Below are 13,422 nucleotides of genomic sequence, written 5' to 3'. Positions count from 1 at the left end.
GACCTGGGACACCAGGTGGGTAGAATAATGATCAGGTAGAACAGAAGCAGCAGGATCCGGACCTCGTAGGGTCAGATGTGAATAACCCTGGGCTGAGATTCTCAAACGCATCGTAGCAGCACTAAGATCATCTTTCGTGCATTTAGTTTCAATAGAATGAAGATGATGTTGGTGCTGCGATGCTTTTGGGAAACCAGCCCTGGTCTATTTGATACTCACCTTTTTCGGGTCCATGTTGAATTTCTTTCGGCCCATGGCCACTTGTTTGTTCCTCTGCATGTTTTTCCTGCAACATCAAATAGAATCAAATTCAATTGTATTTGTCACATACACGGAACCAACAACGCAAAGTAAGAAAATATTTGCTAAATAAACTTAAAAAAGTAACACAATAAATAACAATAAGGAGGATATATACAGGGGGTACGGGTACTGAGTCAAAGTGAGGGGGTACAGGTACTGAGTCAAAGTGAGGGGGTACAGGTACTGAGTCAAAGTGAGGGGTACAGGTACGGAGTCAAAGTGAGGGGGTACAGGTACTGAGTCAAAGTGAGGGGGTACAGGTACTGAGTCAAAGTGAGGGGTACAGGTACTGAGTCAAAGTGAGGGGGTACAGGTACTGAGTCAAAGTGAGAGGTACAGGTACTGAGTCAAAGTGAGGGGGTACAGGTACTGAGTTAAAGTGAGGGGGTACAGGTACTGAGTCAAAGTGAGGGGATACCGGTACTGAGTCAAAGTGAGGGGGTACGGGTACTGAGTCAAAGTGAGGGGGTACAGGTACTGAGTCAAAGTGAGGGGGTACCGGTACTGAGTCAAAGTGAGGGGGTACGGGTACTGAGTCAAAGTGAGGGGGTACAGGTACTGAGTCAAAGTGAGGGGTACAGGTACGGAGTCAAAGTGAGGGGGTACAGGTACTGAGTCAAAGTGAGGGGGTACAGGTACTGAGTCAAAGTGAGGGGTACAGGTACTGAGTCAAAGTGAGGGGGTACAGGTACTGAGTCAAAGTGAGGGGTACAGGTACTGAGTCAAAGTGAGGGGGTACATGTACTGAGTCAAAGTGAGGGGGTACAGGTACTGAGTCAAAGTGAGGGGGTACCGGTACTGAGTCAAAGTGAGGGGGTACAGGTACTGAGTCAAAGTGAGGGGGTACAGGTACTGAGTCAAAGTGAGGGGGTACAGGTACTGAGTCAAAGTGAGGGGGTACGGGTACTGAGTCAAAGTGAGGGGGTACGGGTACTGAGTCAAAGTGAGGGGGTACAGGTACTGAGTCAAAGTGAGGGGGTACAGGTACTGAGTCAAAGTGAGGGGGTACAGGTACTGAGTCAAAGTGAGGGGGTACCGGTACTGAGTCAAAGTGAGGGGGTACGGGTACTGAGTCAAAGTGAGGGGGTACAGGTACTGAGTCAAAGTGAGGGGGTACAGGTACTGAGTCAAAGTGAGGGGGTACCGGTACTGAGTCAATGTGAGGGGGTACCGGTACTGAGTCAAAGTGAGGGGGTACCGGTACTGAGTCAAAGTGAGGGGGTACCGGTACTGAGTCAATGTGAGGGGGTACCGGTACTGAGTCAAAGTGAGGGGGTACAGGTACTGAGTCAAAGTGAGGGGGTACTGAGTCAATGTGAGGGGGTACAGGTTCGTCCAGGTAATTGAGGTAATATGTCCATGTAGGTAGGGGTAAAGTGACTATGCATAGATAATAAATAGAGAGTAGCAATAGTGTAAAAAGGGGGTCAATGCAAATAGTCCGGGTAGCCATTTGAATAATATGAAATGAATTAGAGATTATTATTGTATCCCCCATCTGCGATGCTGTCAGGACTGGTTTCCTGGATACAGATTACATTGGAGCAGTTTTAACTGCCAAGGTGATGACAAAATGTTCAATTCATGAAAGTATTATTGCACTACAAAACACTTTCAGAGGAGATATTCCATGCTTTTCAGTCCAGCGCTAGACTTAATCAGGGTCTGGGAAACACTTTCAGAGGAGATATTCCATGCTTTTCAGTCCAGCGCTAGACTTAACCAGGGTCTGGGAAACACTTTCAGAGGAGATATTCCATGCTTTTCAGTCCAGTGCTAGACTTAATCAGGGTCTGGGAAACACTTTCAGAGGAGATATTCCATGCTTTTCAGTCCAGCGCTAGACTTAATCAGGGTCTGGGAAACACTTTCAGAGGAGATATGCCATGCTTTTCAGTCCAGTGCTAGACTTAATCAGGGTCTGGGAAACACTTTCAGAGGAGATATTCCATGCTTTTCAGTCCAGCGCTAGACTTAATCAGGGTCTGGGAAACACTTTCAGAGGAGATATTCCATGCTTTTCAGTCCAGCGCTAGACTTAATCAGGGTCTGGGAAACACTTTCAGAGGAGATATTCCATGCTTTTCAGTCCAGTGCTAGACTTAATCAGGGTCTGGGAAACACTTTCAGAGGAGATAGTCCATGCTTTTCAGTCCAGTGCTAGACTTAATCAGGGTCTGGGAAACACTTTCAGAGGAGATATTCCATGCTTTTCAGTCCAGTGCTAGACTTAATCAGGGTCTGGGAAACACTTTCAGAGGAGATATTCCATGCTTTTCAGTCCAGCGCTAGACTTAATCAGGGTCTGGGAAACACTTTCAGAGGAGATATTCCATGCTTTTCAGTCCAGCGCTAGACTTAACCAGGGTCTGGGAAACACTTTCAGAGGAGATATTCCATGCTTTTCAGTCCAGCGCTAGACTTAATCAGGGTCTGGGAAACACTTTCAGAGGAGATATTCCATGCTTTTCAGTCCAGCGCTAGACATAATCAGGGTCTGGGAAACACTTTCAGAGGAGATATTCCATGCTTTTCAGTCCAGCGCTAGACTTAATCAGGGTCTGGGAAACACTTTCAGAGGAGATATTCCATGCTTTTCAGTCCAGCGCTAGACTTAATCAGGGTCTGGGAAACACTTTCAGAGGAGATATTCCATGCTTTTCAGTCCAGTGCTAGACTTAATCAGGGTCTGGGAAACACTTTCAGAGGAGATATTCCATGCTTTTCAGTCCAGCGCTAGACTTAATCAGGGTCTGGGAAACACTTTCAGAGGAGATATTCCATGCTTTTCAGTCCAGCGCTAGACTTAATCAGGGTCTGGGAAACACTTTCAGAGGAGATATTCCATGCTTTTCAGTCCAGGGCTAGACTTAATCAGGGTCTGGGAAACACTTTCAGAGGAGATATTCCATGCTTTTCAGTCCAGCGCTAGACTTAACCAGGGTCTGGGAAACACTTTCAGAGGAGATATTCCATGCTTTTCAGTCCAGTGCTAGACTTAATCAGGGTCTGGGAAACACTTTCAGAGGAGATATTCCAATGCTTTTCAGTCCAGTGCTAGACATAATCAGGGTCTGGGAAACACTTTCAGAGGAGATATTCCATGCTTTTCAGTCCAGCGCTAGACTTAATCAGGGTCTGGGAAACACTTTCAGAGGAGATATTCCAATGCTTTTCAGTCCAGCGCTAGACTTAATCAGGGTCTGGGAAACACTTTCAGAGGAGATATTCCATGCTTTTCAGTCCAGCGCTAGACTTAATCAGGGTCTGGGAAACACTTTCAGAGGAGATATTCCATGCTTTTCAGTCCAGCGCTAGACTTAATCAGGGTCTGGGAAACACTTTCAGAGGAGATATTCCATGCTTTTCAGTCCAGCGCTAGACTTAATCAGGGTCTGGGAAACACTTTCAGAGGAGATATTCCATGCTTTTCAGTCCAGCGCTAGACTTAATCAGGGTCTGGGAAACACTTTCAGAGGAGATATTCCATGCTTTTCAGTCCAGCGCTAGACATAATCAGGGTCTGGGAAACACTTTCAGAGGAGATATTCCATGCTTTTCAGTCCAGCGCTAGACATAATCAGGGTCTGGGAAACACTTTCAGAGGAGATATTCCATGCTTTTCAGTCCAGCGCTAGACTTAATCAGGGTCTGGGAAACACTTTCAGAGGAGATATTCCAATGCTTTTCAGTCCAGCGCTAGACTTAATCAGGGTCTGGGAAACACTTTCAGAGGAGATATTCCATGCTTTTCAGTCCAGCGCTAGACATAATCAGGGTCTGGGAAACACTTTCAGAGGAGATATTCCATGCTTTTCAGTCCAGTGCTAGACTTAACCAGGGTCTGGGAAACACTTTCAGAGGAGATATTCCATGCTTTTCAGTCCAGTGCTAGACTTAATCAGGGTCTGGGAAACACTTTCAGAGGAGATATTCCATGCTTTTCAGTCCAGCGCTAGACATAACCAGGGTCTGGGAAACACTTTCAGAGGAGATATTCCATGCTTTTCAGTCCAGCGCTAGACTTAATCAGGGTCTGGGAAACACTTTCAGAGGAGATATTCCATGCTTTTCAGTCCAGCGCTAGACATAACCAGGGTCTGGGAAACACTTTCAGAGGAGATATTCCATGCTTTTCAGTCCAGCGCTAGACATAATCAGGGTCTGGGAAACACTTTCAGAGGAGATATTCCATGCTTTTCAGTCCAGCGCTAGACTTAATCAGGGTCTGGGAAACACTTTCAGAGGAGATATTCCAATGCTTTTCAGTCCAGCGCTAGACTTAATCAGGGTCTGGGAAACACTTTCAGAGGAGATATTCCATGCTTTTCAGTCCAGCGCTAGACATAATCAGGGTCTGGGAAACACTTTCAGAGGAGATATTCCATGCTTTTCAGTCCAGTGCTAGACTTAACCAGGGTCTGGGAAACACTTTCAGAGGAGATATTCCATGCTTTTCAGTCCAGTGCTAGACTTAATCAGGGTCTGGGAAACACTTTCAGAGGAGATATTCCATGCTTTTCAGTCCAGCGCTAGACATAACCAGGGTCTGGGAAACACTTTCAGAGGAGATATTCCATGCTTTTCAGTCCAGCGCTAGACATAATCAGGGTCTGGGAAACACTTTCAGAGGAGATATTCCATGCTTTTCAGTCCAGCGCTAGACTTAATCAGGGTCTGGGAAACACTTTCAGAGGAGATATTCCATGCTTTTCAGTCCAGCGCTAGACTTAATCAGGGTCTGGGAAACACTTTCAGAGGAGATATTCCATGCTTTTCAGTCCAGCGCTAGACTTAACCAGGGTCTGGGAAACACTTTCAGAGGAGATATTCCATGCTTTTCAGTCCAGCGCTAGACTTAATCAGGGTCTGGGAAACACTTTCAGAGGAGATATTCCATGCTTTTCAGTCCAGCGCTAGACTTAATCAGGGTCTGGGAAACACTTTCAGAGGAGATATTCCATGCTTTTCAGTCCAGCGCTAGACTTAATCAGGGTCTGGGAAACACTTTCAGAGGAGATATGCCATGCTTTTCAGTCCAGTGCTAGACTTAATCAGGGTTTGGGAAACACTTTCAGAGGAGATATTCCATGCTTTTCAGTCCAGCGCTAGACTTAATCAGGGTCTGGGAAACACTTTCAGAGGAGATATTCCATGCTTTTCAGTCCAGTGCTAGACTTAATCAGGGTCTGGGAAACACTTTCAGAGGAGATATTCCATGCTTTTCAGTCCAGCGCTAGACTTAATCAGGGTCTGGGAAACACTTTCAGAGGAGATATTCCATGCTTTTCAGTCCAGCGCTAGACTTAATCAGGGTCTGGGAAACACTTTCAGAGGAGATATTCCATGCTTTTCAGTCCAGCGCTAGACTTAATCAGGGTCTGGGAAACACTTTCAGAGGAGATATTCCATGCTTTTCAGTCCAGTGCTAGACTTAATCAGGGTCTGGGAAACACTTTCAGAGGAGATATTCCATGCTTTTCAGTCCAGTGCTAGACTTAATCAGGGTCTGGGAAACACTTTCAGAGGAGATATTCCATGCTTTTCAGTCCAGCGCTAGACTTAATCAGGGTCTGGGAAACACTTTCAGAGGAGATATTCCATGCTTTTCAGTCCAGCGCTAGACTTAACCAGGGTCTGGGAAACACTTTCAGAGGAGATATTCCATGCTTTTCAGTCCAGCGCTAGACTTAATCAGGGTCTGGGAAACACTTTCAGAGGAGATATTCCATGCTTTTCAGTCCAGCGCTAGACATAATCAGGGTCTGGGAAACACTTTCAGAGGAGATATTCCATGCTTTTCAGTCCAGCGCTAGACTTAATCAGGGTCTGGGAAACACTTTCAGAGGAGATATTCCATGCTTTTCAGTCCAGCGCTAGACTTAACCAGGGTCTGGGAAACACTTTCAGAGGAGATATTCCATGCTTTTCAGTCCAGTGCTAGACTTAATCAGGGTCTGGGAAACACTTTCAGAGGAGATATTCCATGCTTTTCAGTCCAGCGCTAGACTTAATCAGGGTCTGGGAAACACTTTCAGAGGAGATATTCCATGCTTTTCAGTCCAGCGCTAGACTTAACCAGGGTCTGGGAAACACTTTCAGAGGAGATATTCCATGCTTTTCAGTCCAGTGCTAGACTTAATCAGGGTCTGGGAAACACTTTCAGAGGAGATATTCCAATGCTTTTCAGTCCAGTGCTAGACATAATCAGGGTCTGGGAAACACTTTCAGAGGAGATATTCCATGCTTTTCAGTCCAGCGCTAGACTTAATCAGGGTCTGGGAAACACTTTCAGAGGAGATATTCCATGCTTTTCAGTCCAGCGCTAGACTTAATCAGGGTCTGGGAAACACTTTCAGAGGAGATATTCCATGCTTTTCAGTCCAGCGCTAGACATAACCAGGGTCTGGGAAACACTTTCAGAGGAGATATTCCATGCTTTTCAGTCCAGCGCTAGACTTAATCAGGGTCTGGGAAACACTTTCAGAGGAGATATTCCATGCTTTTCAGTCCAGCGCTAGACTTAATCAGGGTCTGGGAAACACTTTCAGAGGAGATATTCCATGCTTTTCAGTCCAGCGCTAGACTTAATCAGGGTCTGGGAAACACTTTCAGAGGAGATATTCCATGCTTTTCAGTCCAGTGCTAGACATAACCAGGGTCTGGGAAACACTTTCAGAGGAGATATTCCATGCTTTTCAGTCCAGCGCTAGACTTAATCAGGGTCTGGGAAACACTTTCAGAGGAGATATTCCATGCTTTTCAGTCCAGCGCTAGACATAATCAGGGTCTGGGAAACACTTTCAGAGGAGATATTCCATGCTTTTCAGTCCAGCGCTAGACTTAATCAGGGTCTGGGAAACACTTTCAGAGGAGATATTCCATGCTTTTCAGTCCAGTGCTAGACTTAATCAGGGTCTGGGAAACACTTTCAGAGGAGATATTCCATGCTTTTCAGTCCAGCGCTAGACTTAATCAGGGTCTGGGAAACACTTTCAGAGGAGATATTCCAATGCTTTTCAGTCCAGCGCTAGACTTAATCAGGGTCTGGGAAACACTTTCAGAGGAGATATTCCATGCTTTTCAGTCCAGCGCTAGACTTAATCAGGGTCTGGGAAACACTTTCAGAGGAGATATTCCATGCTTTTCAGTCCAGCGCTAGACTTAATCAGGGTCTGGGAAACACTTTCAGAGGAGATATTCCATGCTTTTCAGTCCAGCGCTAGACATAATCAGGGTCTGGGAAACACTTTCAGAGGAGATATTCCATGCTTTTCAGTCCAGCGCTAGACTTAATCAGGGTCTGGGAAACACTTTCAGAGGAGATATTCCATGCTTTTCAGTCCAGCGCTAGACTTAATCAGGGTCTGGGAAACACTTTCAGAGGAGATATTCCATGCTTTTCAGTCCAGCGCTAGACATAATCAGGGTCTGGGAAACAGCTCCACGAATAAGTGTTTGTGTGATGCCATGTAAATATTTTCCTTTGTCTTGTCATTTCAAATCACACACATTGATCTCCATGATCTATTTACTCATCTCACATTGGGTCAATATTATGTGTTCATTCACTTATTAGTTCAAGTAATACTTTCATGAATTGAACATTTTGTCATCACCTTGGCAGTCAAAACTGCTCCAATGGGCCACTGATGACAACATTCAAGATGAAATGGTGACTCAACAATAACTATCAGCATTCTTATGTCACCTTAACCCGGCTAGCCAAAGGTCACCGGACTTCCTCTTTGATGACCTCTTTCCCCCAGCATTCCTTTGGCTATTGAACTACAGTACTCCCCAGCGTCAGTTATAACAGATGACCACTATTGTCATTGGGAACTACAGTACTCCCCAGCGTCAGTTATAACAGATGACCACTATTGTCATTGGGAACTACAGTACTCCCCAGCGTCAGTTATAACAGATGACCACTATTGTCATTGGGAACTACAGTACTCCCCAGCGTCAGTTATAACAGATGACCACTATTGTCATTGGGAACTACAGTACTCCCCAGCGTCAGTTATAACAGATGACCACTATTGTCATTGGGAACTACAGTACTCCCCAGCGTCAGTTATAACAGATGACCACTATTGTCATTGGGAACTACAGTACTCCCCAGCGTCAGTTATAACAGATGACCACTATTGTCATTGGGAACTACAGTACTCCCCAGTGTCAGTTATAACAGATGACCACTATTGTCATTGGGAACTACAGTACTCCCCAGCGTCAGTTATAACAGATGACCACTATTGTCATTGGGAACTACAGTACTCCCCAGCGTCAGTTATAACAGATGATCACTATTGTCATTGGGAACTACAGTACTCCCCAGCGTCAGTTATAACAGATGACCACTATTGAACAACGGCCCATTTCCAAAGCTACAGGAGTTGGTTATTCACAGAAACAAAAACAACAGTTTCACCACCTGATGGTCTTTGACACATGGACTGGTAAAGGCTCAGATGACTCAGAAAACGAGCTCTTTATACAACTTAGTAAATGGCCAGAGCAAACAAAAGTGTATGTCTGAAAAAGAAGTGTGTGGTGGGATCCCCTCAACTTGAGTACACCACGGCCCACACTCCAAAGTACCCTTCCCTTCTTCCTTCCCTAGGGACCCTCCATTGTCTGCTCTACCCAAACACCTCTGCATTATTGAATAGCCCCCCCATCACGGTGGGCGTGGCTGATCAAACATTTAAAAGCACTAGTCAGTGTATGTGTGTGTATGTGGCGGTGTGATTGTGTGTGTGAGCAAGCGTGTGTGTGAGCACATGCCTGTGCGTGCATGTGTGTGCGTGGTGTTTTGGGGAGGGGAAGAGGGTTGGTACTATCTGGACAGTAAGGTATAAATATTTAACAACAGTCATTTGCTAAGTTAATGGAATACAAACAAAGAAGCAATTTGGACTGTCGGAGATAGGAGATGGTAAGGAACCCTGAAGAACCTTAAAAAAAAACCTAAGGAACCCTGAAGAACCCTAAGGAACCCAGAAGAAACCTAAAAAACACAAGGAACCCTGAAGAACCTTAAGGAACCCTAAGGAAACCTGATTCCATACTGTTACACACTCACCTCTCCTCTGTGGAACCCAGGTTCTCGATCTCACTGGTCACTTCTGCTATCTCATTCTTCAGACGCTGGAAGTTAGAGAGAGGAGGGGGTTAGGACCAAACACACAGAGCATTACTCTCAGTCTGCTGTCCCAGAACAGATTGTGAAGTTCCAGAACATTCTATTTCTCCTCCAGACCCATCAGTGCCCAGTCTGTGCCTACTGCTGCCACCATGCAGTCTCCCCATAACCCCTAACCAATACTGACACTAACCACTCCAATCTAATATCAACCGGATGTGTACGTGCCCTGAAGCAGGTCTCTCTTTCTCCCAAACACTTTCTTCTTTACAAACCACATTAAAAGGGAGGAACATTGGTGAATGACCTCCATACACAGGGAGTACAGAGCAGGACATTTGATTATTTTGGGGTTATGTTTGGGAGATTAATGGAGATATTGCAGATTCTGCCTTTTCTGACAGCTCTGTGACAGCCCAGTTCCAGAGAGGGAGGGTGGGATGGTGACGGGCCAGACTGGCAGTCACCAGTCCCATACGAGGGCGAAACAGGGTGGAGACTGGAGGGGGGAACTACATCATGATGGCATGGGGGGGACAGCTAATAAAGAGAGGGTGTGAGATCTCTCGTCCTCCTGCGTTGTCATCACAGCCAGCCAGACCAGGGGATGCTAGAGTGTCACATGGACCATGTTACTGAGAATGACCGGGGTCACCAGACACACCACAGAGGTCACCAGACACACCACAAAGGTCACCAGTGCTTTGTGCTCTTGGTAAGACTAGCCTGGATAAATAAAGGTAAATGAAAGATAAGATACCATGGAGAGGCAACGTTAACTTGTAGTGTAAGAAATACATGTATTAATTAACCTCCCTGCCTTGATATGAGCTTCACTGACTGACACAGTAGATGAAGGGTGGATGAAGGACTCTGCATGTCTCATGGGAACTTAGCTAACCCCATTCTGGCTGGGTGTGTGAGGAGTGACACCAAATGAAATTATCTAGTCATTTTACAGCTCTTAATGCTCTTCTAAGACCTGGGTTCAAATAGTATTTGCCGTTCAAATTCCTTGCTCAATCAAACACTCCTAGTATTTGAAAGAAAAACAAATCCTATTTGACCCAGGTCCCTTGACCCTATTTATCTACTGTTAGTCTCCCTACTGCTCACACTCCCAGTCAACCACTAACTAGTCCACATACAACTAGCTAGGCTTCATCTCAACATAGTCAGGTTACTAAAGGGTGTCCTGCACTTTGTGGGGGGAAAGGCCACATTCTTCATGGGCCATAATATCTGGAGGATATATGCAGTCTCTTTGCAGTGAGGGGCATCTGGAGGATATATGCAGTCTCTTTGCAGTGAGGGGTATCTGGAGGATATATGCAGTCTCTTTGCAGTGAGGTGCATCTGGAGGATATATGCAGTCTCTTTGCAGTGAGGGGCATCTGGAGGATATATGCAGTCTCTTTGCAGTGAGGGGCATCTGGAGGATATATGTAGTCTCTTTGCAGTGAGTGGCATCTGGAGGATATATGCAGTCTCTTTGCAGTGAGGGGCATCTGGAGGATATATACAGTCTCTTTGCAGTGAGGGGCATCTGGAGGATATATGCAGTCTCTTTGCAGTGAGGGGCATCTGGAGGATATATGCAGTCTCTTTGCAGTGAGGGGCATCTGGAGGATATATGCAGTCTCTTTGCAGTGAGGGGCATCTGGAGGATATATGCAGTCTCTTTGCAGTGAGGGGCATCTGGAGGATATATGCAGTCTCTTTGCAGTGAGGGGCATCTGGAGGATCAAGGCAAGGTGGAGCTAACTGGCAGCTGAAGTCAATATTTCCTCTCCTCCTCCACACACACACTATACCTGAATGTCTTCCAGCACCTCTCCTCCTCCACACGCACACTATACCTGAATGTCTTCCAGCACCTCTCCTCCTCCACACACACACCTCTCCTCCTCCACACACACACTATACCTGAATGTCTTCCAGCACCTCTCCTCCTCCCCACACACACCTCTCCTCCTCCACACACACACTATACCTGAATGTCTTCCAGCACCTCTCCTCCTCCACACACACACCTCTCCTCCTCCACACACACACTATACCTGAATGTCTTCCAGCACCTCTCCTCCTCCACACACACACCTCTCCTCCTCCACACACACACCTCTCCTCCTCCCCACACACACCTCTCCTCCTCCACACACACACTATACCTGAATGTCTTCCAGCAGCTCTTGCTTGCGTCGGCGGATGTTTTCCAGCTCATGCTGCTCCTCAGGGGTGAGGTCATCTGGCACTGTGGGGACACAGAGAGAAAGGTTAGGTTTGGGTATCCCAAAATACTCACAGAACACACCTTCCTGGGCCCTATCGTTCTCACTGTAGCCTACCTGTTCCCTTAGGCAGGGTAATGAGACAAACCTAGCAAAAAGAGATTGAAGGCTCTGAGTAGGGTCTGGGAGCCTAGAGAGAAAGAACGAGGAGAAAGAGAGGAAGAGAGAGAGACAGAGAGAGAAAGAACGAGGAGAAAGAGAGGAAGAGAGAGACAGAGAGAGAAAGAATGAGGAGAAAGAGAGGAAGAGAGAGACAGAGAGAGAAGGAAATAACTAGAGGAGAGGGTGAGAGGTCTGTTTTGGAAGTAAAACAAATCGATAACCGACAAAAACACTGAAAGCTAAGGAGAAGATAAGGCTTCCTGCACACTGAGCCTTAGCCTACATTAGAAGCCAGTCCGGGGGAGAACAGTCCAAGAGAAAGAGTTGAGATTTTCCAGCAGTACAGGGCAGCCTGCCGGAAGTCTACTGCCCATGTTTACAGACACTCCAAGAACAGTCAGGTCCACAGCACATCACAGTGAAGGAATAAGACAGTGTTTCCCCACATTCATTTACAAGTGGGTTGTAAAGGCCACACTACAACAACACCAAGGGCCTAAAGTCAAACCATTTGAAACCAAATGATTTTAGACAGGGGGAAACACTGCCTATACAGTGTGGTAGGAAACACTGCAACAAGCCAGAACAACCCGACCCCCTTCACACAGAGAACTCCACCTGCCAGGACATGATGCCCTAGTTCAGGACTAACAGCTCCGCTTCATGTCTGACATCACATCCACCACCAACACCACAAAGGGCAACAAGCCAGAACAACCCGACCCCCTTCTCACAGAGAACTCCACCTGCCAGGACATGATGCCCTAGTTCAGGACTAACAGCTCCGCTTCATGTCTGACATCACATCCACCACCTACACCACAAAGGGCAACAAGCCAGAACAACCCGACCCCCTTCACACAGAGAACTCCACCTGCCAGGACATGATGCCCTAGTTCAGGACTAACAGCTCCGCTTCATGTCTGACATCACATCCACCACCAACACCACAAAGGGCAACAAGCCAGAACAACCCGACCCCCTTCACACAGAGAACTCCACCTGCCAGGACATGATGCCCTAGTTCAGGACTAACAGCTCCGCTTCATGTCTGACATCACATCCACCACCTACACCACAAAGGGCAACAAGCCAGAACAACCCGACCCCCTTCACACAGAGAACTCCACCTGCCAGGACATGATGCCCTAGTTCAGGACTAACAGCTCCGCTTCATGTCTGACATCACATCCACCACCAACACCACAAAGGGCAACAAGCCAGAACAACCCGAAGCCAGGACTTCAGTGTCTCAGGCCAGCAGTGCCAGGACAGCAGTGCCAGGACAGCAGTGCCAGGACTTCAGTGTCTCAGGCCAGCAGTGCCAGGACAGCAGTGCCAGGACAGCAGTGCCAGGACTTCAGTGTCTCAGGCCAGCAGTGCCAGGACAGCAGTGCCAGGACAGCAGTGCCAGGACAGCAGTGTCAGGACAGCAGTGTCAGGACAGCAGTGCCAGGACAGCAGTGCCAGGACAGCAGTGCCAGGACAGCAGTGTTAAGACAGCAGTGCCAGGACAGCAGTGCCAGGACAGCAGTGCCAGGACTTCAGTGTCTCAGGCCAGCAGTGTCAGGACAG

The 13,422-nt window shown here is 46.9% G+C and overlaps 1 protein-coding gene across 1 annotated transcript in view; it reads right to left on the bottom strand.

Moving 5' to 3' along the window:
* Positions 1 to 11,733, bottom strand: part of LOC118382015 (cytohesin-1) — a 52,718-nt gene extending 40,985 nt beyond the window's left edge. The window contains exons 1-3 of the mRNA XM_052519642.1: positions 11,626 to 11,733; positions 9,395 to 9,459; positions 220 to 286 (exon numbers count right to left, since the gene is read on the bottom strand). Of these exons, the coding sequence (XP_052375602.1) occupies positions 220 to 279 (60 nt within the window). The 5' untranslated portion in view covers positions 280 to 286; positions 9,395 to 9,459; positions 11,626 to 11,733. The remainder of the gene's footprint in view (positions 1 to 219; positions 287 to 9,394; positions 9,460 to 11,625) is intronic.
* Between the last annotated feature and the right edge of the window lie 1,689 nt (positions 11,734 to 13,422).

The sequence above is a fragment of the Oncorhynchus keta genome, chromosome 5 (genome assembly GCF_023373465.1).
Source record: "Oncorhynchus keta strain PuntledgeMale-10-30-2019 chromosome 5, Oket_V2, whole genome shotgun sequence".
NCBI classification, from domain to species: Eukaryota; Metazoa; Chordata; class Actinopteri; order Salmoniformes; family Salmonidae; genus Oncorhynchus; species Oncorhynchus keta.
This window is presented reverse-complemented; position numbering and strand designations above follow the sequence as displayed.